Below are 24,840 nucleotides of genomic sequence, written 5' to 3'. Positions count from 1 at the left end.
GTAGTTCTGAGCTGTTTTGCTCAGAGAGAGATCTGAGTGGTGAAAAAGCTCTGTGGAGGAGTTCTATTCAGTCAGAATTGAATGGAAGCATAATCATACTGCTCTATTCTCTCGCAGTGTCCAGAAGGCTGTTGGAATTATTTCTGCATACCTGGACAATGTGGGGTGCTGTGTCTCTAAGTATGTTGTTGCCTCTCTTGACTGCCCTCCTTGTCTGGGCCAGGAGATCACCCACTGACTTCCTCCTTCCAGCTGAGAAACTTATCTACCTCCCAAGGGTGTTGTTACTGCATGAACCAGCTTCTTGGGCTGAGTTACAGCGCATGCCTGAACTGGAAGCAAAGTGGAAAGAGGCAGTGCAAGAAGAAATCGCTGCACTACATTAGAATCAAACATGGACTCTCACTGAACTACCTAAAGGTAAGAACATTATCAGTTGTAAATGGGTTTTAAGGCTAAACAAGATGCATAAGGTCAAATTGAGAGATACAACACCAGACTAGTGGCGAAAGGATTATCTCAAATTTATGTACTGGCCTATGATCAGATTTTTGTTCCTGTGGTAAAATATTCTACAATTAGGATGATCTTAAGCATTGCTGCATCTAGAAACATGAAAACCAAGTATTTAGATGTTAAGACTGATTTTTTGCATGGTGAAATTGAAGAACTTTATAAGAAGCAACCACCAGGGTTCACAGATGAAAAAAAAAGCATTTAGTTTGCAAACTTCAAAAGGGACTTTATGGCCTTAAGCAAGCAGCAAAAGCTTGGTCAGACAAGCTAGCCAAGACAAGCCAACAATCACCCCTTCCTTCAAACAAGGAAATGATTATCCCTGTCTTTATAGACAACACAGAAATGGGAAATGGACATTTATCTTGACATATGTTGATGATCTGATTATTTGTCATGAAAATGAAAATGAATGTGCTGAGATTATATCCCAACTGAACAAGAAAGTAGAAGTCAAGCACTTGGGAGATGCCAGCTTTTACTTAGGAATCCAAATTGAACATGAACAAGATGGAAGCTAATTTCTTAACCAGAAGCAGAAAATATTGGAATTGCTACAAAGCCTGAACCTAGAACATGTCAATCTAGTGTCTACCCCAATGATTTCCAGTTTCTACAGACAAGAACTACCTGATAACTTGTTACTTGACAACAATGATTATAGAGCTTCAATAGGCAAGCTTTTGTTCTTAGCAATGGCAACCAGACCTGACATTGCTACAGCTGTGAGTATATTGTCCAGAAGAATTAGCTCACCCACCAAAAAACACTGGACTGCTGTTAAAAGAGTGGTGAGGTACTTAGAAGGTACTGTAGACTTTAAACTGAAACTGCCAGCAACTAAAGATCCCACACTATTGGGACATGCTGATGCAGACTGGGATGGAGAAAGATCAGATTTAAGATCCACCAGTGGCTATGTGTTTTTCTATAGGGGAGGTGCTGTAAGTTGGGCGAGCCTCAAACAAAATATTGTTGCTCACTCATCTACTGAAGCAGAATTTGTGTCAGTTTCTAAAAGCCAGCTAACTGAAAGTTCTGCACAAGGTTGTTAGAAGAATTTGGCATGGGGTTCCTTTAGTCCCCACCAAAAAATGTAAAGGATAACCAGAGTTGTATAGCTCTTTCTCTTCTCTGTAGAAAGAACAGTGCAAGCGTAATTAAAGACATTGGAATTAAGGGACTAGTATTATAAGAGCGTCTTTGTAGCAGGTAGAAGGGAATCCTCAGAAATCCTTTACTAAATGGTCTCAAATGATGCATGACAGCAGACATATTGACCAAACCACTGCCAAGAGACAAGTTCCAAGGCCTTTGTGACAAACAATTTTGTGCACCTCGAAAGCATGCAGCGTCAAGAGGGAGTGTTGGAATGAACAACTTCTGCATGCCTGGACAATGGGGGCGCTGTATCTCTCTAAGTATGTTGTTGCCTCTCTTGACTGCCCTTCTTGTTTGGGCCAGAAGACCACCCACTGACTTCCTCCTTCTTCACCCTGCAGCCATTCTTTTCTCCTTTGTCCTGGCACATAGTTATGCCATGATGGTTCTATAGGTCTTTCCTACAGGGCCACACATTCTTGCATGCAAATGATGGCACTATAGGTCCCCATTTGTATAGGGAAGTATATTTTTTTGCATAGGTTTTTTTCTATCTACCTCTCAACTGAAATGAAGCTGTGAAACTGAGGATACTTGAATAAATGTAAGTGTTTTTACTTTTACACTCATCTCTGTGGGAGAGTTTGCTTTTATTGCACTCACACACAGGGTTGGGCTGATCCACAATTAACTAACTCCAACAAAGGCTCTGTGGAATATTGACTAAAATAGCAGAGAAAGCAAATCTGCATTTTGTCTCTGGTTTAAACCAGAAACATACTAAAGCTGACATAGAGTTGATATTTGAGGTTCTCTAAAGGGGAAAGATCTATTATGGAAAATAAGTGGAATACTTATTGGACTGGTATAAAAATGGTATAAGAGTAGATTTTTATTTGTTGTATAAAGGTCAGAAAATTAGAGAAAAATCCAGCTCCGGAAAATAAACCTGTGACCAAGACAAGATTGTTTCTGAAATGTGTATGAAGTGACATCAGATTAAGAAAGGTCTAAGGAAAATCTTATTAGGAAAAGAAGCACTACTGTTTGTTTTGCTTTGAAACAACTGTATTTATGTAATGAGACATCCTATGGGGAAGCCTGCATTTAACTATAAATCAACTTGCTGACTTACCTGATTGTAGTTGGCTTGAAAATATTTTGGCTTTGCCAACATCTTTTAGTGTTCCTGAAAATAAAACTTCTTTATGTTTGTTTAATTTTTTGAAAGCACCAAAAGCCTCTTGTTTGTCAGGAAGTCTGACAGGAAAAGAAAAGGGTTTGGGGACTTTTATCTTTATAATTTAATCCCCTGTCTCAACTGAGTAGTTTATTGTTCTTTTGTTTAGTTCACTCATTTTTGTAAGGTGGGAAATAAATATCCCAGTGCCCAAAAACATTGGATGGCTGCTCAGTGAGCCCTCACAATGACAGTTAGAATTTTGGTGGAAAAACTCCTGAGAGCATCTTGCCAGGGCAGGACAGAGGAAGTCGTCATACCTAGGAACTCAATTATATACTGAATCTCTGAGGGCATCCATTTATTAAAGGTACAGACACTTTTTAAAAAGTGAATGTGACACAGGTTTTAAATAATTTTTCACATTTTTTTCTGAAAACCTGGGGATTTTCTCAGGGTTGTACAAGAATAAAGCTTGTCTGTTCATAGTTTCAGTTCAACTTTAGGTAAGACTAAGGCACATTAAGATTGAGATGAGTTTGGATTTATTCTCTGTTTTTCTCAACAGAAAGGAGTCTAAAAGTGACTTACAAACTCATTCCCTTCCTCTCCCCACAACAAACATCTTGTGAAGTAGATGAGGCTGAGAGAGCTTATCTGTTTATTGGATTTGATATTCCACTCTTTCTGACCTAATAGCCAGGCTCAGAGTGGCTAACAAAGTCAAGAAATACATCAATACACATAATCAATGAGGTTAAAAGAATGGCATTAAAACCCTACCCCAAGTGGTGTTTAGTTCTTTGAGCAATTTTAAAGTGTCAACAGAACCTCCTGACTACGATCAAACAAAACCCTCCTATCCCACTTCATATTAAATTCTGAGAGAACAGTGACTAACCCAAGGTCATGTAGCAGACTTCATGAGCGGAAGTGGGGAAACAGACCTGGTTCACCAGATTAGAGTTCACTGCTTAAGCAGAGGGGTGGGGGATCAAATTTTGTTCTCCAGATTAGAGTCCACCTGCCCTTAACCAGTACCCCAAACTGTTTCTCTAAGAAGAATTAGATACGATGTACTATTTCTAAAGTCTGTTCTTAAAATTTGGTTAGTTGTTCACCAACTTGAGGGCCTAACTGAATGAAAAGACAAGATAAAAATTTTTTAGTAAATAAATACTTTGTCTTCCGCAGCTTCATTACTCCAGTGTGTGGATAGATGCATGTAATCAACAGAGACTACAGTTAGTGCTTCTATAACAAAACAAAACAAACACCACTCTGTCCTCAGCAAATGAAATAACTCAATAGGCAAGCAGTGGTAGAATTCCAATCTGACAGAACCATATAGATTTGAGATACAAAAAATATGCAGATAAAACACTTTGTTGCCCTACCTGCAAAAACAATATTTTTATAACATGATAAAGAAGACCCTCAGCTATCTTTTATCAAGTAAATAACATACCAGAGTTCATCTTCCAAGATCACATTTGTATGAACAGTTACTGCACTGCAGTTAGTTATATACTGTTTTCACTGAAGTTACAAGTGCAAACTTTGAGCATGCGATCCTTCAAAATGCATTTGGAATGTACTCCACGCATTAAAACATTTGTGGAATACAGCTGCACAAAAAGAACTAAGGAACATTAATGTACCACACAAATTTAAATGAAAGCACTCCATGAAGGCTAGTAATATGGGAATTCATCTTTTTCCTCTCATATGCACAGCTGAACTCAAAACCATTTGGTTCTTCAAGCTTCTCTAAAGCATTTTTTAAAAAATCAACTTCACTTCAAACATTTGAAGGAAATTTTAAAAAATCAAAAGAATGAAGCATTCCCTGCTAGTTTCCCTCTTCTAAAGCAAAAACAATTCTTACTTTTAAAATAAGATGATGGAGCAAATAGTTGCAGGGAAAGCTTATTAACACAAACCCCATGCATCATGGTATCTGTAGTTTTCTCTGTCTTCTGACCTAAGTCAGGAATCAGAAAAAAAAACTACAATCCCATATTCCCTGGTCATCATTTCCTGCCAAGAAACATGAGACTGTAGCTTTCCTTTGTCTTTAAACACATTTCAAGAACATTAAAAAATCACAAATCCCATGGTCCTGGGAAGAAGATAATTTTCCAAAGGATGCTTAAGAGTGACATTTCAAACTGAGAAGCGAGCCCTCCCATGCTTCAGTTGGATGTGGGACTGGTACAGAGGACTGGCTGGTAGCATTGATTAACTCCATTTTGAGGTAAATGTGGTATCAAAAGGACGGATTTTTTTAAAAATTGAAAATTTGTATTAAAAAGAAAACCCAATTTGAAGTTTGCTTCTTTTATTAGTGAAGGTAGTACTGAAGTTTTTTGAGCCTCTTGAGAAGGAGATTCAATCAAACAGCCAAACAAGCAGTCACTGTGTTTTAAGTGATAATGCAATTCTATGAAAGGAAGAGAACACAAATAATCACAGAGTTTCATAAGATTATTACCAGAACAAGATTGCATTCATATGCACTCTTAGGTTGGTAGTAAGTCTCACTGAATTTGTGGGACTTGCTTTTGACAAACAAACAAGTATAATCACTGAACACATGATAAAGCTAAGGAATTCACTAGCATAAGATACAGCAATGGCTGCTAGCTTAACTGGGAGGATAAAATCAATCAGTGATTATGAGCCTTGACTGTTAAAAAGACTTCCATGTTTAGAGACAGTGCATATCAAAATAGAAGGGGGTCCAGAAACACAAGCCAGTCAGTCATTGCCTTCGTACTCTGCTTCCAGAAGCATCTGAGTAGCTGATGATTACTTGATAAATCTTGGTTCCAACCAGCAAGGCACTTCCCCTGTTTGTATATACTAGATCAGGATAACAGTCACATTCTTTTAACTACTACAATGGAATATGGCCATCCACTGATAAGCATGTAAGAAAAGAACTGTGGTGTGTCCTCACACAAATTGCAAATGGAGGATGCTCCCAATCTTCTGAATAGAAAAAAATAAATAAAAGCACACCATTCTGCATAACCCATATTTGATACCATTTGCCCTTATTTATGTCAATGCAGCTTACAGGACAGACTAAAAAAATGCAGTTCCTGGTGAGTTGCTGCACTGCAGGGTGACTGGCAGCCAGGAACAATCATACCCAAGCCCCAGCAGCTACACCAGTGCTGCACCAATGCATGCAGCTCAAGCCCTTCAGTAACAAGGAGCAATATCATCTTAGCAATTGCCTCCTACCACACTGCTGTAAGAAGCAATGGGTAAGCAAACAGCCATCATTGGAACTTGTGGACAGGTCTGAGATAAGTGGCTCCTGAAGTGCTGACTTGTAAGACCCTTGAAGCTACTCTGCTTATTATTGGGCCACTAACTTCCCAGAAACTTATCTTTTTTTAAAAAAAAAACCCTTCTGATTCATAGATTATCTAACAGTTAAGAAAAGCATGGCTTAAACTGAAATTAATACTACAGAAATGTGTAAAGAAAAAAGAGGGGGCGATTTTAAACACAGATTTTAAAATGGACAAAAAGTTGAAATGGAGACAAGAATGAGGCTAGACAGATAACAGGAACAGCATAGAAAATATCAGATGACAGAACAAAGAAAATATATAAAGAAAACATGTTTGCAAAAGGGGGAGATGGAGGAATGGGATGGGGAAAACCAGTACTGCAAGCCTTACCAATCCACCACAAGTGCTGAAGGAAGCAAAGGAACCAGGGTAATATAGAACAGACCCACTGTAGTAGCAGGATCTCTCTGTCTGAGTCTGCTCAGAGCTTGAGATGCTCCTTCTCTCACTTCTAAGTCGTTCTTCCACTGCAAAGCCAGGTGCCAGGAAGCGGCTATCCCTCTTGAGCAGCAAATAGAGCTCCTGAGCAAAAGCTGGTATCCTCAGCAACAACTCATCCCCATCCTCCAAAGGAGGTGCCTGAGGTGGAGAAGGTGGTAGCTGAAAAGTAGCATTATATCCCTGAGGAAGAGGAGACCAGTGATAAAACTCCTGAGATTCATATTCATCCTCAGAGCCCTCATCCTCTAAATCTCTCTCAGCCAGCTGTAGCTGCCCAGCAGATGATGAAGAAACTGAGCGGACTTCACGGGAGCTTCCCATGCCCTGAGTGGAGGCAGAAGCCGTGCTAATATTTCCACTGCTGTTACCACAGTTTCCATCAGGGCTGCAGTTGCCTCCTGCACCACTTCCCCCAGTGGATTCTTGCTGGACCCTGCTCCATAATGCTGGGTAGACTATCTCCCACTCCTCAGATTCTTCCAGAGGTTGCAGACCTGAAGTAAAGAAAGAGACTGAAATGCAGTACATACTTGCTAGGTTCCAGACAACACAAGCTAACTCCTATCTTAAACAGGAGTGAATAAATTTATGAGAAATCCACACCTAAATTGATTTCAGTACAATGTACTTTTACTTGAAGTTATGAAAAATATACATTTATGAATTCTTCTACTCATTATAAAAGCTTTATGTTGCAACAAAATGCTCCCACTTCTAAGAAACAGCTGTAAAACAATGTATTGTCAAAGGTTTTTACGGTCAGATCCAACTGGTTGTTGTGGGTTTTCTGGGCTGTGTGGCCGTGGTCTGGTAGATCTTGTTCCTAACGTTTCACCTGCATCTGTGGCTGCATCTTCAGAGGTGTATCACACATCTGTTACACACTGTGTCACTGTTACATACTCCTGTCTTACACAGTGTGTAACAGACTTCTCTCTGTGATACACTTCCGAAGATGCCAGCCACAGATGAAATCAAAACGTTGGGAACAAGATCTACCAGACCACGGCCACACAGCCTTGAAAACCCACAACAACCAGCTGTAAAACACTCTGTTGCACAGTAAAACAAGTAATTCACTATAGAAAGGACAACAAGAAACAGAGATTCTCTGCTTTTTCACTACCAGAAACTGTACATAGAAGAACATATTAGCCATGCAATCCTACAGATAATGCAATCCTATGCAGTTACTCCAGACTAAGACCACTGAAATTGATGGGTTTGGCTGGAGGAACTCTGTTTAGGATTGCACCAAGTTATTCTAGGATAACCTTATTGACTTCAATGGATTTAGGCTGAAGTGACTCCACATAGAATAATGAGTGTAGTTTATTAAAATGCTGAATTTTAATGAGTGGTTTTAATGCACATGCACAAAATGTTTAAAGAGTTCAAGAATTCATGGGAGTCAGGAGGCATTTGCAAGACAAAGAAAAAAACAGTTACTTTTATAAGTTAGCAAAAAATGCTGTATGCAATATGTGAATTTTCACCCAACAGACACGTTCTTACTTTCCTCAGTTTTATTTTCCCAGAACAGTTATAACAGAACATATGGATATCTAGACTTCACCCACCTCCTCACGGATTACCGATGCACACAGATAACATATAGGGACCACTCCCAGAGAATTTAAGCATATATTTTGTGAGTGCTACATAAGCCACATCCTGAGGAAACTAGTAGACAAAAACATGTTCTTGACAAGTGCTTCAAGCCTAAGACATTGGGGAAGGGGAAGGAGCACACCAAACCTGGAAAGAGGTTTCATCACATACTGGCAAAAAAAAAAAAAAGGATTCCCTTGAATTCCTTACAGAGTGCTGAAAGAAATGCCTCATTCCAGTCTGAGATAACTTTTAAATATTAGAATACCATCACATATATAGAGGGATACAATTAAAGAATGTCCTTGTTATCTCCTGGCTAGCTGGGGAAACGACTATATCTGAGCCTACACTGCCCTCACCACTCCCCTACCACCCCTATCCTGCTCCTTCTGGGTCTGGGGTAGGGGGCCCAGGTTTCCAGGTAAGCTCTTCTCACAGATACAACAAGGACTGCCTTGACTAAAGGTTTGTCCTTGTTTAAGATCCACCTCTCAAGTCTCCCGCCATTCACACGCACAATTGTGCACCCGCTGTGCCACATCCCCATAGCTTTCCAAGACTCCTAGCAAAAGTCAATTCTGCAGAGTAAGAGAAGATTCAAGAAAAGAAACTACGGTGGGGCCAGGATGGAGAAGAGAAGGCTGGATTTACCTGAAGTGATCCCATTTGACAGGAAACCCAGTTGATAAAACAGGCAGCAAATGTGGCTCAGGCGCATTCCCATTTTCTTCTCCATCCACAGAGAGAGGGGGAGGGGAAGACGGCCGAAGCAGTGCCGTTGGCTGGTGGCTATTGAGAGCTTTGATGAGGATCCTTGCAAAAGGCCGATGAGCCGCGCGCACCGACGTGGAGCTTGCAAAGCTGTTCTTTCCCTCGAGCTTGCGGGAGCGAGAAGAGAGTAGTGGAGCGGTGGCTGGAGTCTGCAACTCAGCGATGGCTGGAGCCTGCAACTCAGGTCCCCAGGAGGCGAGCGAAAGTCGAAGTCCCGCAGGGGAACAGCACCTCGGGGGTCGAGTGAAGCAGCAGCCAAGCCCACAGAGGTCAAGTGATGAGAACAGGCAGGCAAGCTACTTAGGGAAGGCTCTCCGTGGGTGAGGAGGAAACGTGACCTGCTTTGAGGAAAGGGACCCTGCGCAAAGTGGCAGCCGAAGGAGGAGAAAAGCGAATGCAGCAGCGAGTCTCCGCGACGCGGCTGTAGGCACGCGCCCCACAGCAGTGGCCGCCGGCTGCGCTCAACAAGCTACAGAGAGTTCGCCCTGGGTGGGAAGTGGGCGGAGAAGCACTAAAAGAAAAGGAGCGAACTCGCCAAACCCCAGCTGCTTGGCTCTGATTGGCTGCTCATGACGTTTCTATTTGCATAACACCCCCGCACACACACTCCCCTGTAATACTTCGCCTGAGGTGCAGGTAAGTATTAACAAAACTTCGGCGTCTCTCTGCTAGAACACCTGAGAAGAAAGGACTAACCTGGCCTCCCTGAGGGGGCTGAATGCTATGGCCAAATTCCAAGCGCTTTGGCCTATTGTTTGAATTAGTCTTTAGCTCTTCCACTGCCAGAAAAATAAACCTTTGAATCCCATCACTCGTATGTACTGTAGGACACAAAGCACTGTATCCTGAGGCTTATGGTTTCTTCTTTTGCCTATTTTTGTGGTCTCAAGATATAAGATATAAGGTTATGCATACAGTTGTACATATTGGTTTTTTTATATATGTTGATGTGTTTGTCTAGTTAGCTCAATATGTAGCCAAGGAAGATATTCTAGCCGCAAGGTCCAGTAGAGTAGTTTTGCTGGGCATAGACTTCAGTGCGCATGTCTGTGTACAATTATGTATGTTAAAAAACAAGAATACTTGGGCCATGCACAAAACCAGCTGAACCAAAATGTTCATTAGCAAAATATACGTTTCTGCATACAGAAAGTATAAAGAAAAAAATATTACTTCAGAAATTAATGAAGTACACACCACCACCACCACTCTATTTGCTTTTATCTTTATTGGAGAAAAATAGAAAAAGCAAGGGTGCCTGTCTTTTGAACCATATACAATGATTTATCTATTTGTTTACAAAAATTTGTTCCAATTTTTCTGCCCTTACAAGGGCTGTCAAAGCAGCTAATGGTTTAAAATAAAATCATATTTTAAAACCATTAACATCAGCCGCCCCCCAGCACACATCATTAATTTTGAAATTAGTTAAAACACATACAAAACATAAAACAGCAATTAAAGCATTGTTAGGAAGGAGGTATCATTGAGAGAACACCATGCACTTGTGAATACTGGGAAGTCCCAGGACAGGGTTAGGACAGGGTAGTCTGAGGATACTCTTTGGATGAGAAAACACTTAAGATTTATGTTTGTATGGGTGTATTTTAAATTTGCTTTGTTTACAAAAATGCATATGTGAGGGAACAGAGGCTCTGCCACAGGGCAGCAGATGTGCACTCTCACATCAGATCCTCAGAGGGAGAGATCTCCCCAATTTTAATTACACTTTCATCTAAATCTAATGCAGCTTTTCCTATAATATATGGTTCCTTCCGCACATGCAGAATAATACACTTTCAAACCACTTTGAGTGCACTTTGCAGCTGTGCGGAATAGCAAAATTCACTTGCAAACAATTGTGAAAGTGGATTGCAAATGCATTATTCTGCATGTGAGGAAGGGGCCTATGTGTACAGACTGGAGACACTGGGAGATAAAATACATCCTTTCCTAACACCTTTATAAATTGGAAACTATTCTGTCTCTCCATATTCCATCCTAAAAGTTGCCTCTTTTCTATACAGGTTGCACATCAAAACAATCAGATGCTGTGAAACACCTATTTCCTTTTAAACCAGCAATAGCATTTCATGATCCACAAATTCAAAAGCTTTGGTGTAATCTATTCAACACAAGCTGATTTTCTTCTGAAATTCCGTCATATGCTTCAGTAAACAATGTAAATTTGCAATGTGATCTATAGTGCCTCTTCCTTTTCTGAATCCAGCTTGAAATAAGGCATTTCTTGTTCTATATATTGTAACAGTCTTTGTTGTAAGATTTTGAGCATCATTTTACTTGGATGAGAAATTAATGTGATAGTTGCTGCAATCTTTGACTTCTCCTTTTTGGGAACTGGAATGTAAATTGACCATTTCCAGTAGGCCATTGTTTTGTTTTCCATATTAGCATATTCCTGTCAAGATTTTGATGGACTCTGTTTCTGTGTAGCTTGGAATAGCTCTATTGATCTTCCATCTGCTCCTGGTAATTCGTTTCTCCAAGTTGCTGTCAGTGCATCTTTCACTTCACTTTCTAAAATTATAAGTTATTCTTCAAAAAATTATTCTTGTCATCCTTTCATCTGTTTTGTATAGCTCTTCAGTGTATTGTTCCCATCTTTATTTTGTTCTGTTCAGTTAATGTATTTTCATGTTGATCTTTCAGCATGCCTAACCATGCCTTTAATTTCCTTTTAATTTCTAAGATCTTTTGGAACAGATTTCTTCTTCTTCTTTTTTTTGTTCTAATGTTTTATATGAATTGCATTTATATATAGCTATAGATATATAGTTAAATATATATAATTAAAATACCTCTCAGCCTTTCTATGGCCGTTTCCGCACGGGCAATGAATGGCAACCTGGAGACGGTAAAAACGCTGTCTCCAGGCCGCCATTCGCACGGGGGGCGCAGCTGCAACGCAGCCGCGCCGCCCACCCGGCCTGAAGCCGGCGTTTCCCCAGAGCGCTTGGAAGCGCTCTTTTTGGGGAAACGCCGCCTCAAAGCCACTGCCGAGCGAACGGCATGCGTTTACTTCGCGCCGCCTCCCTGCGAAATGACCAGCCACAAGGCCGCCGTTTCAGGACATGCTTGACCCCGGGCCTCCGGCGGCGATGCGCGGAGCCTGGGGACCGCCCCTGGAGCCCTAGGCCACCACTGGAGCAGGCGCCAGGGGCCAGAGCGTCCCTGCGGCTCCTCAGCGTGACAGCGCTGGAGGTGGTATGCCGGGTCGGTCGGGCTGGCCAGCTGCTCTGTGGCACCTGACTGCCCGTTCGCTGTTCCCAGGACCGCTTCATGCTGACAGTCCTCCCAGCGTTGCGTCGGGTTAAAGAGCGTCATAGCGCCGATTCGCCGGCCGTTTGCATAACCTTCGCGCGGAAAGCGGGCCTATATTATAATGGTGAAACCTCACTTAAAGGGGTTTGCATGGCAAAAGACAAACAGTTGCCTTCAACTGTGTCCTGACACTGGACTTTCTTATGATCTTCAACCAACTGTCGCAACGCAGATTGTTCGCTATCAAGACTCTGTTTTCCATTTATTTATTTTTTATAATGAAACAGCTTCAGGAATAAACATTTAAACTTTTGTTGCCAGAACTAAGCACAACCAATTTTGCAATCATCATTATACCCCATGTCACCCCCTTTGTCCTGTCACCTTGCCCTGACCAGCCAGTTTCCAAGGGGAAATGGCACCCCCTGCAGTCCTACAGTCTGGTCCATTGGAAGAAGTAACTGCCTTCCCCCACTAGGGTCAAAACAACCTACATTCAGGGATGGAAAGAGAGGGAACTGCACCCAGGGCACGACCTGCCTGTGTGTGCTCCACCCCCATCCCAGGTCCCTCCTCAATCTGCCAATGCCCTCCCTGATCCACCCATGCTCCTAACATGCCCCGGTCATGGGGAGGGGGCCTGGGGAGTGATTTTCCACCCCCACATGATGCCAATGGCGCATGCCCAGGGCACAGCATCCCTGCCCCACTGCAGCTTTGCCACTGCCTACATTCCACAGTACTGAGAGAGCTACAATAGCATGTGGCTAACAAGCTGATAATGAGTCTGAGAAAAAGCAAAACAGTGTAGCAGAAGCAGAACAGGAAGGGGGTTTGAGCACAACCCAGGTCCCAGGAGTGAAACATGGCAGAATCAAACAGAGGCTGATCATGACACCAAGTACTAACCAGAACTGATGCTACTTAGTTGCTGGAATTTGACAAGATCAGTTAGTCTGGGCTACTCTGTATGAATACATATACAAAATTGTATGCATCTTAAACAGAGCAAGAGAAGACATAGCATAAAGACATGGTGATAAAATATATTTTAAGTCCCTAAGAATTTTAAAAGGAATAATTCTTGTAATCACTAGCGAGAACAGTACCTGCAACTGCATTATGAAGTAATAAAATGTTGCAAGCTTTCTGCATATGCCATGCTGTAGCATCATGATGCTGGTGTCTGAGCAAACTGTAATTTTTTTATCCCTACACCATGTGATTATAAATCCAAGGTAAATCTCAGTTTGTGGAAAAGAAAGAAATTCCAGTTTGTCCAGACACATGGTGTAACCCATGTCGTTTTATGTTTTATTTCTAGTAAAAAGATTTTGCATTTAGGACTTAGGGAGCCAAAGGTAACAGAACACAGGTTGTTAGTAAAGTTGTTCCTATATTACCCACTGTAAGAACTCCACTCTTCAGGTTGTTTAAAAGGGAAGCCTAGAGCTTGACTGAGGAAACTGCTGATTTTTTTTTGCTGATATATGATTGTCCTGACCAGGGAGAGATAGAAGAACAAGAAAACAGATATAATAAAGAAAATTGTTAACCGTATTAGTAAAAATATTTAGGAATTAATTTTATAATAATATTTAGAGAGCAAGTAAATTTTTAAATTGTGTTAATATTTGGTGCAGATGAAATCTGGAGCCTACCCTGTCCCTTTGAAAAAAATTTCAATGTACTTTTGGTGTACATTTTTCTGTTTAGTTATTGGTTCATATGGTTCTTTGTTGATGGTGTTTTTCTTTATGTATGTCTTTAAAGTCTTAATTTTAAAAACCCAATGAAAAAAAGATAGTCCTTGTAATGGGCACCCAACTCAGCCTTCTATAACAGCTAGACAGGGTAACCAGTGACTCCCCCCCCCCCAACATTTCTCAGTTCAGGAATTAAGGTGACTCAAAAACATGGTATCTACTTTCCTTCAGGTAAGTAGCCGCTTTCCTTCAGCCATGTTGTCACACACCAGAAGGCAAAGGGATATTTGTTGACTTATTTTTTTCCTTCTCAGACACTCCCCATACTAGGCACACTAAATAAATATACTGAGGCAGAAATAAATTTAAACAAGAACACAGATTTATTAACAGGCAGAGGAACTGGTAAAAGAGTGGAATATTTAAATTTTGAGATGGATGCGGCAAATAAGGCAGGAGCCAAGAGAAATATATTTACACTAATTTCACAAAGAGAGCTTGGCACAAATATTTATAGTTTTTGGTTACTTTAGCACAGGACTTAAGATATAGTTATGGTTCAGCTTAGATGTTTGTTTCAGAGATGTTGTTTCATAACATGGTACACTTCTTTATATTTCAGATGTTCTCTAATGGATTTCCCTCACATTCATGGTCAGGCTGACACTTAATACTGTCCCTCACAAGCCTCACACATTCAGATAACCTTCAAAATAAACATAAACAATTATCTTCAGTTTACAGATCAGTTCTACAGTTTATTTTGACTTACAGTCAGAGCCCAGCATATACAAATACATAGGAGGAGGAGGAGTTTGGATTTATATCCTCCTTTTCTCTCCTGTAGGAAACTCAAAGGGGTTTACAATCTCCTTTCCCTTCCCTTCTCACAACAAACACCCTGTGAGAGCTCTGAAAAGCTGTGACTGTGACTGAAAAGCTGTGAGTTTGAAATCCATTCAAAATGGGAGGGTCAACAACACACCAAGTTTCCTGGAGCAGAATAAAATTAAATTTCCCCAAATTGTTACAAGTTATCTGATCCTCACTCTTATTCCTCCAACCCGTCACATTCCAGGAAATTAGGGTAAGATTTTCATCCATAGCCATTGGATCATAATCTATTTTACATTCAGAGTTAATTTTATCTAGCTGACCTTGATCATTAATAAAATACACATCCGTTTTGGTGATATTTCGCTTTCGCTGCTAGTGTCCTCCCTTTAACCTCTCCTTCAATTGTCTGTATTTTCATTTGTCCCTTTATGTCTGATTGGGCTAGTTCGGTTAGTTATTATGCCCATGATTTTCCTCCTTTTACTTCAGTACTGTTAAATGATAGAATTTGGTTAGACCATTTGTTAATTTCCCTGTCATGATTGGTTCTCCCTCTACATCGGACAGCGAAGATGAAAACAGTTTACCACACACCCCTGTTAATCCCACCACTGACAGCGAAGGAATGTTTTAGGAGTGGAGGTGTGAGAGCAGCTGTTCATTAGAAGAGGATGAACCAGCTGTTGATCCAGAGTCCTCTGCGGGGCCCTCGAAGTTAGGACTTTCTCAGAGTCCGCCCTCAGCACCCCAAGCAAACAGTCCTCCCGGTTCACCAACCCCTTTAGAGCAGCGTCGCCAACAGTTATGCCTTGAATTAGCCAAACGGAGACGATCAGCTCGACTGGCGGCTCAGCATTTGTAGGTTACTAGCAGGATCAGCTCTCTGCAGAAACATTCCGACAGCATTTCCGCCCTCATGCTGATAAGAGACAGCTCACAGCTGATGCACTTTTGCAGAAGGCAATTTGTCACCTTGACAAATATATCTTAAGGTAAACCTGTAGATTAGAATATGAAAATATTATAAGGAAGAGCCATTATGTAGTAGTTGGAGTGTCAGACTAGAATCTGGGAGGCCTAGTTCAAGCCCTACTCTTCCATGGAAGATTGCTGGGAGATCTTGGACTAGTTCCACACTTGCAACCTAACATTACCTCACAAGATTGTTGTAATGTTTCATTCATTAGTCTAGTCTGTTCCCTTTTAGTTGAGGGAATTAGTGGGGAATAGACTTGCATGCAAGAGGAGGGCAAAGATTTATACAGAAGTCTCTTCCCTAGAAAATCCACTCAAAAAACAGAATTGAAAGAAGAGGGTTACAAGTTTATTGAGGGATTAAGAATAATAAAACTATACACATACATTGCAAATGCATACACAGACTTTTGAGAAGCCTAGGATATATAGAGAGATGATTGACAGTGGGAATAGGACAAGACGCTTAAGGAAGGGTGATATTTGTCAATCCAGAAGTGGCCAAGGGAGCAAAAACCTGTGTCCAGTGCTGCTCACACACACACAAAAAACAGTGTTTGGCACAAGGAGAGCGGTCCGGTGGCAATTTGCCATGGATCTTAAGGGTCTAGTTATAGGAAAAATTAACCTTCTGGCTATGATAAGGGGCAATCTTCTTGGAGCAAAGCAGAGTTCAATTATTGGTATACCCCGATATCAATAAATGACTGGTAGGGCCTTCAGAATTAGTCCCCCTGTCTAACTATAGGCTTGTATGCCAATAGTAAAGCTAAAACGGAGAGAAGAACAATTTTAGGTACATTGGATCACCTCTGTGGAGGTAAATTGAGCATAAATGAAGTTCGGTAAATAATAAAAGTCACAGCTGTTCCAAATACTTTTAAAATAGAGTTAGTCAATATGGTTTTTTTTAAAGTTTCCTGAGCACATTTAGCGAATTTTGTTTTATTATTTTAATTGAGTATAAAAACTATGAAGGAAGTTCTCTGTTTATTTTTTGAGAATGCTTGCTATTAAATAGAACTTCTACTGATTCCATTAGTTTAAACAAGAAACTAGTCATAGGTTAAGCTTAACCAGACATTAACAATTGCCACTGTGAGGCTTTTGTGTTTTAAGACAGTGTGCCGGAAACACACCACAGTTGTTCTCTTCTGTGATTATTGTATACAGAACATGAAAATCCTCACATGGAGAGCTAAAAAAGATTATGAGTTTGGATGCAGTGTCCATTCTGTTCTTAAGAACCATCTGTATTAGTGGAGTAGCCATAATAGCATTGTCAGGTTGCCACCGTCAGGGTCTGTAAGCCAGCAGGAGAAAAATAAAGCTGAAAATCAGCATTGACATGACAAGATTATGTCATTTTCTGAGAAAATCCAAAAGTGACAGCAAACCTCTCTTGGGATTGCTAGAAACTGAGTATTATTATAGAGCTTTGGTGAACCCTAAAGCTTTTCTGGACTGGAATCTACTTCATCAGTTGCTTAAAGTAAAGCCTTACCAGGGGTAGGGAACCTGCGGCTCTCCAGATGTTCAGGAACTACAATTCCCATCAGCCTCTGTCAGCATGGGCCAAATTGGCCATGCTGGTAGGGGCTGATTGGAATTGTAGTTCCTGAACATCTGGAGAGCCGCAGGTTCCCTACCCCTGCCTTAGACCAATGGTTTTCAACCTGGGGGATGGGACTCCTTTGGGGGTTGAACGACCCTTTCACAGGGGTCGCCTAAGACTCTCCGCATCAGTGTTCTCCATCTGTAAAATGGATAAATGTTAGGGTTGGGGGTCACCACAACATGAGGAACTATACTAAAGGGTCGTGGCATTAGGAAGGTTGAGAACCGCTGCCTTAGACCATAGATCACTGATGGTGAACCTTTTCGAGACTGAGTGCCCAAATTGCAACCCAAAACCCACTTATTTATCGCAAAGTGCCAACACGGCAATTTAACCTGAATACAGAGGGCTCATTCCGCACATGCAGAATAATGCACTTTCAAACTGCTTTCAGTGCGCTTTGGAGCTGTGCGGAATGGCAAAATCCACCTGCAAACAGTTGTGAAAGTGGTTTGAAAACGCATTATTTTGCGTGTGCGGAAGGGGCCTAAATTTTAGTTTAAAAAACGGTTGGCTCCGAAGCATGCGTTACTCAGGAGTAAACTTGGTGGTAGTCAGTGGCTTTGCTTTGAAGCAACCGTGCAACTCTTCCAACGGGTGAATCATGACCCTAGGAGGGTTTACTCAGAAGCAAGCCCCATTGCCAGCAACCGAGCTTACTCCCAGGTAGAGGATCACACTTTAGTTCTTCGCATGAAAATCAGTGGGGTTTAACAGCGCTTAACAGGGTTACCTACACTGCTTCCCCAAAACTAGTTCTTAGGTTTAATGCTAATAATCGAGCCCATTGGCCCAGGCCAGCCTAGATGTGGGGAGGCACTCTGTTTGCGCATGCCCACAGAGAGGGCTCTGAGTGCCACCTCTGGCACCCGTGCCATAGGTTCACCACCACTGTCATAGATTAACAAAATGTAATTTTGTAAAAAAAATTCATGAACAACTTCCAGATGACATTTTTGACAGATGAATACATATCTTGTATTGGGGGATGTGATATATTGGGTCCTTAAAATTGCCAGCCTTCAAGTGGAGCCTGGAGATCAGTTCAAATTCTAACTGATCTCCAGACAGCAAAAATCAGTTCCCCTGAAGTAAATGGCTTATTTGGAAGAGAGATTCCATGATATTATACCCTGCTGAGCTTCTTCCCTTCCCCAAACCTTCCCTTTCACAGACACAATTCCCCAAACCTTCAAGAATTTTCCAACCTGGAATTGGCAACTCTAAAACTTGATTCAAATTAGTGCTCCAGTCCAAGCTTGCACCATATTCCCCAGTGTAAGTTTGCACCCCTTGGACCATATTGTTAATTGAAATGGCTGCTTAGAGACTGCCATATCAGTCATCAATAAGTTTCACTAATCAGACAAATAGTAGCTCCACAGAACCATTTCAGGTCAAAGAAATAATGTCTGTTGGATGGGTGTATTTAAATCTCCTTCCCTCAGGTGCTGTAGTTTCAATCTGAGTCAAATCATTGCATTTAAGGGAGGTGAAATTCTGGGAGTTTCATTCATACCTCTTTTGGCTCTGGCATTGGTATGAACTTTACAAGTGGGATGCTAATTTATGTTTATAGAGCTATCTCTGTGGTTGGTTACTCTACTTCCCAGAAAGGTAAAGGTTGATGGATTCTAGAGAGTAGAGGGAGTATCTGTGTATACATGCATTGTGCAAGAGTACCTTTGAAAATTCATGAATATGGTGTTACCAATTTTTGAGTAACAGATATGGTATCAAAATTGCAAGTAGTTTCATTTTGGACATAGATGTATTTTTCCAGCTCTAGTTAAATCGTTCATTATTAGGTGTCACCTTTTATCTGAACCGTAAGCACTTTTGGATTGTAGCTTTGGTGTTTGGGCTTTTTACTGTTTGGGCTTTTTACTGATAACAGCTGGAATTACAAACAGAACTCATAGGAACTATTTGTATGTATATATATTTGATGCATTATATTTGTTTGTTTTTTTATTGATAAATGTCTTACTGTAATTTACAATGCCAATAAAGGCTTTACTACTGGTTAAAAAAAATAAATAAATTGTTCATTGTAACCTGCCCTGTCTGCTAAACAGTCTGGTACTATCATGTTGTGATACTTTCTGGGCTGCTTTGCATCTAAATATATTCCTCTTTACTGTTTCTTCTGGACTGTAGGAAGAGGCAGTCTACTGTCTTTTCCTATTACAAGGATAGGAGATGTCTCACATAGCTATATTATTTTTCTAGGTGGGTGGCACCACCCAGGACTCAGGCGGGCCAGCCGTTGGTGCACCCTCCACCCTCGACACCATTCTGGGATGAGTGGGAGCTGACTGGATCTGCCAGCCAGAGCCAGGAAGCATTGCCAAGGGGCACAACAACTACCACTGCCCCAGGAGTCTTGACAGCTTCCTAACCTCTTGCCATCACTTGGGATACAGTGGACAAGGCCAGTGATGGCGGATGAAGAGTGGCAGCACAAGAGGGGGAAAAGCTGAGGGCCACAGAAGGCACGGCAGCAGCCAGGCACCATGGGGGCAGACCCCTGGATGGGGGAGAAGGCTGGGCAGGAGCCTCAGACAGAGGTAGGCCTCGTGAGACTGGCCAGGTCTTAACATCTGAATGAGGCAGGGTGGTGGGGCTGAGGAAGGACATGGGAGGGGGCAGGCCACAACAGCAAGAGTCAATGAGAGAGCAGCCAGTATGGCTGAGGAAGGGTGGAGCACATTTGACCCTAAGGCCAGGACTGGCGAGACTGACTGGGGAGGTGGGGCAACCTCTATATAGGGACAGAGAGGGCCTAGACCAAGGAGAAAGCCAGATCCTTTGTTCCCAACTCTGGGGAACTGTGTTGACCTTGAGGGAGAGGCAGCTGTTGAGTCCTCATCCCTCACTCTGAGGCTGCTCAGAGACCCAGGGCACTGGTGAGCCTAACTGAGGCCCCTGTCCATGATGGCACCCCACCACTTGGGGGCGCCAGACTTATTCTGGCATGGTGGAAGCATTTATCATTTCATGCCCCTTCACATAAACTATTCTTCATCCTGATGTTAATGCAGAATGGCTTTGAAACTAATGTGATGTAAATGGTGGTAGAGGTTTTTGGGGGGGGATGGTGGTGGTTAGCAATAAATTTAAGAGTTGACAAAGAGAGCTTCACTGGCAATAAAATCTGATGTCCAGAACAAGACCTTGACTCTATTTCATTATAAGACTTTTATGAAGAATTAACTGTTGGTACAATAAATTTGAATATACAAGATTTCTCTAAATTGTTTTCACAGTCCATAGGTTATATGGCCAATCTAATGTCACATATATATTAGATTATTTAATTGTTTGCATTCTTTATACTTTTATCTTTTAGTTCTTAATGTCTGGAATATTTCTTCAACTGTTATTTTGCATTAAGGTATATTTTCCTTCATGTTGAAAAGTCTAGTGAAAATATGTCAGAAATAAATAAAAGAATTTTACCTGCTTGAATTATTCTGCTACTTTAGGAAAAACATATCATATATCTCTCCAGATTAGAAACAGAAGCATATAATCTTTGTTTCCTTGAGAGCCTTGGAAATAAATAGGCCTTTATACAAAAGTCAAGTTGAGCTATGTGCAAATGTGAATAAACAGCATTTATTATTCTTTTAATAGCAATTTTTTTTAAATTCTATAGAAAGTTATGCTGTCCTTCTACAGGTCTGAACAGTTAATCTTTACTGCCTGCCAATTCAGTTTACACTGTAATACTATAGCACTACTAACATGTATAAAGTGAAAGGCTTATGCAATGTATATGTATTCAAGACCACTTGAAAAAGATTTTCTTTAGGGAAGCTTGCTTTAGAGCAAATCAGACAGTAATAACTAAATTCAATAGTAGATTCCTGAAAACCTGTGCGGCAAAGTAGCTGTCAAACTATCATGAGTTTAATATTTCATTTTGAAAAGTGTTGGTATTTCTGATTCATGGGGCTGTAATTGTAAATATGCAGTGTTAAACCTCACAGCAGTGTGACCCTATCTCATGGCTCCAAGGGTTGTGAAATGAAGTTTAAATAACACAGTGGGATTTTCTCTTTGTAAATAACCTATAAGCTATTTCCTAAAGTCATAGTGGGAAGTCAGTCTAGGTCTTTGTGGGTGGTAGCTGTGAGCAAAAATACACTGACAGTGCATACAATTTTTGTATTATATGAACAGAACTCGACTTGAGAGTACTGTTTCTTTCATAATATGTTCACAGTCCAGTCTTAACAGAGTTACACTTTTCAACATCGACTGAAGTCAATGAAATTTGAAGGCAGTAACTCTGCTCAGGACTGTAGCATCACTGTCCAGTTGTAGAGGCAAATATATGTGAGCACCATTAAAGAGTGTTATGCTTGGGGTTTTCCTTCAATTTTTGCCTAAATAACTGAGTGGGCCAGCTATCCCAGTTCTGATTCTGCAGATCCAGAAACCTGAGCCATATTGTACACTCTTGTGGAAAGCAACGAACTGCACCCAAAAGCATGTTTTTGACACTGAGGAAATTCTCGCTACTGCACATGTAATCTGTGTTGGATAACAATGGAAATGTTCAAGGCAGCATCATTCTAATTCCATTTTTTTGCTGTATATCACTGCTTCAAAGATAGTAGCCATCTATGGATGACCTCTGATTTGTTACTTGAGATTCTGTTCCCATGAACAAAATTAAAACTGAACAAGACATTATGCTTCCTTGATGTACAAGTTGCATGTGCACATCCTCATATGAGCCTCCTTTTTCTTTATACCTCTGGTCTCTCCGTATTTGGGTTCTTCTTGCAATTTCCCTCATTTTCAATACATCTCTGCATGATCGAGTATTAACAGAGATTTCATTTTATATGCTTCCCTCCATGATTTTGGTCCACAGTGGAAAGGTGAGGCACTGTTAGGGTTAGTATCTTACGTCCATTCTGCAATAGGACCAAAGGTGAAGCATGGGGGCAAATCCAGAGCGTCGGGCAGCCCACCTGCTGATCCAATGAACACCTCAACCCCCAGCACACCTATTTGGGAGGGGACCCATGGTATAGCAAGTTAATGGGAGGCCATGTGGGCCTCTTCCTGCCACTCCCCTTGCCACCCAGGGGTGTAGACCAGCTGTCTGCCTTCAACCAGGTAGGTGACATTGTGGCCAGTACAACTACCAGGATCCCTTATGGGGGTCCCCGACAATGGGGAGGCAGGCACAAATGTACCACCTCCCCCCAAAAGGATCCACCCTGATGCCAGCCTGCCAAAGAGTGGGGGGCCACCAACCCCCTCTCCTGCCCAAAGCTCCTAAGGCTAACACCAGTCAATTAAAGCCTGCTGGTTGCTATGGAGCCATGTGTCATTGTCCCACTCTTTGTGCAATGACATCAGCGCCGGGCCCTTGCCTGGTAGGACATGTCCATCAGTGACTTCACACTACATATGTGGCTTTGCCAGTCCAAGCTTTCTAAAGAGTGCCTGATCAGGCTCCACTCTGCCCCATCAACCTAGAACTGCATTAACTGAACAGAATTTTTTTTTAAAGGAAACTGAAGATCTATACCAAAGAAATGAAAGGATGTCTGTGATGTCTACTCTCTTATTTGCAAATAAATATATGTGCAAAATAATGTTTATTTTTTCCCTTCTTTCCAAGGTAAATAATGCTGCCACCAAGAATTTAATTTCAAACCTCTTTTCAGTTTCTCCTACAATACTGTGTCCAAGCTCTAAAGCAGTTTTGAAGGTCTATATGGTCCTGAAAAAGAAACCTTCATACGTTACTGTTGCAGAATCCCAGGTAAACTGACTAAAATTTTATTTATATATTTTCTTTAGCTTAATGGTTGCAAGAAATAATTTACCTTATCTCTACAGTGAGTAAAACAAATTGAGGCAATAACTTCTGACTGAGGTGACTTTCGCTTCACATTGATCTACTCTCTCACTCTCTTTAAATCTGTGTGACCATATTAGGATTTGTCTGGTCTCCCAATGTCTTTTATGTGTTTTCTACCTATTTCTTTGGACAGTTTTGTACTTTATGTAACACTAGGAAGGATACTAAGAAATCTGTTTTCTAGGCTAACATCATACTGTTTCCTTCAGCCCCCTCTCACACTTCATTTCCCACAGACTCACTCTCTCTCAAAATTTCAAACCCTGTCAAAACTGTGATATGTCCTATTCCTATTAAAAGGTGGCCTTGTTTATCTCTTTTTTCCTCATGGAGAAAACAAAAATTCTGAAATGCCACTATCAGATTATCATAGCTGACCTAAACTATAGAAAGTGGGTACCCTTAAGTAAGCCACTTTTTTGTGTGTTTGATTACTATATTAGCAAATATTTATGTGAACATAAAACAAAACTAAGCTGAAATAACTAACATTTTTGTGAAGTATTATAACTGTATTTAACACTCTTTGACAAACATTATCCTGGTAATTTGCATTTCCTCCGATTCGTTCTTGTATTTCACCTGCCCTATTGACCTCATCACATAGCCAGATGTAACTGGCTATGCAAAAATGATGTAATCACATCTATGTCTGTCTAAAGCTACTATCTTATTAGGCAGCTAGATGTGTCTTCTCTGTTCAAGGATAAAGAGTGCAATTCCCTTGAAAGGCGCTTGGGAACATGACAAGGAGTGTTTGTCCAGAGATGGGTGTCCTTTGCTTACCAGCAGGTGTGCTTTCCTGTCCATGCTGCAGTGGGTGCCACTGTAGCACTCCTCTGGCTTCCATCAGTGGCTGAACAAGAGGGGAGGCTACTGGGATCAGATGTGGGGGCACACAGCAGCATCCTCAGATCCCCAATAGCCTTCTCAAAGGAGAAGTAGTCTGGGATTGGAATGACTGTTATTCCACTCTGGGTGCTGTCATTCCACTCCCAGAGCTATTTATCCATACCCAAATTCCATAATTCAAAATCTATTCTGTACTCATTGTAACTTTTGTGTGCAGTTATGTGTTGCAATGGAGCCCATGAAAGTCATTTGGCATTTCTGACTGGCAGTATGGCCTACATTCCACTTTCTCCCGTTGTTCTCAGTAGGTAACCTTGTCGGTCATGTTACTACATCCCCTTGCTGTGCACTTATGGTTGACTCCAATGTCTCTTGTGGCACCAGCAACTCTTCCAGGTGCCCACTAGCTGCTGCCACAGATGCAGACAAATCCTTCCATGCCCCAGAAAACATCCCTCTTACTGCTTCTACTCTAACTGCAGGACTCTAACTGCTTCTACTTAGTTGCCACTCCAAAGCCCCAGCAAGGGTTCTGACTCCCCTGCTACAGCATCAAAAGCAAGGGTTCTGACTCCCCTACAGTACCCTCCCCAGCCCCTCTAAAAATATTGACTCTGCCCACAGCACTGGTTCCTCCCCCCAGCCGTTGACTCTGGAAACTCTTGTGATCTCCTGCCCCCTCAGTGGGA

At 41.4% G+C, this 24,840-nt stretch overlaps 1 protein-coding gene across 2 annotated transcripts in view; it reads right to left on the bottom strand.

Annotated features, from left to right (window-relative positions):
* The window catches only part of ADAMTS19 (ADAM metallopeptidase with thrombospondin type 1 motif 19), a 109,905-nt gene extending 100,440 nt beyond the window's left edge, over positions 1-9,465 (bottom strand). For both annotated transcript variants that reach the window (XM_048503409.1, XM_048503410.1), the window contains exons 1-2: positions 8,872-9,465; positions 6,496-7,100 (exon numbers count right to left, since the gene is read on the bottom strand). In XM_048503409.1, the coding sequence (XP_048359366.1) occupies positions 6,496-7,100; positions 8,872-8,956 (690 nt within the window). In that variant the 5' untranslated portion in view covers positions 8,957-9,465. The remainder of the gene's footprint in view (positions 1-6,495; positions 7,101-8,871) is intronic.
* Positions 9,466-24,840: the final 15,375 nt, after the last annotated feature.

The sequence above is a fragment of the Sphaerodactylus townsendi genome, linkage group LG07, assembly GCF_021028975.2.
Source record: "Sphaerodactylus townsendi isolate TG3544 linkage group LG07, MPM_Stown_v2.3, whole genome shotgun sequence".
Lineage (NCBI taxonomy): Eukaryota > Metazoa > Chordata > Lepidosauria > Squamata > Sphaerodactylidae > Sphaerodactylus > Sphaerodactylus townsendi.
This window is presented reverse-complemented; position numbering and strand designations above follow the sequence as displayed.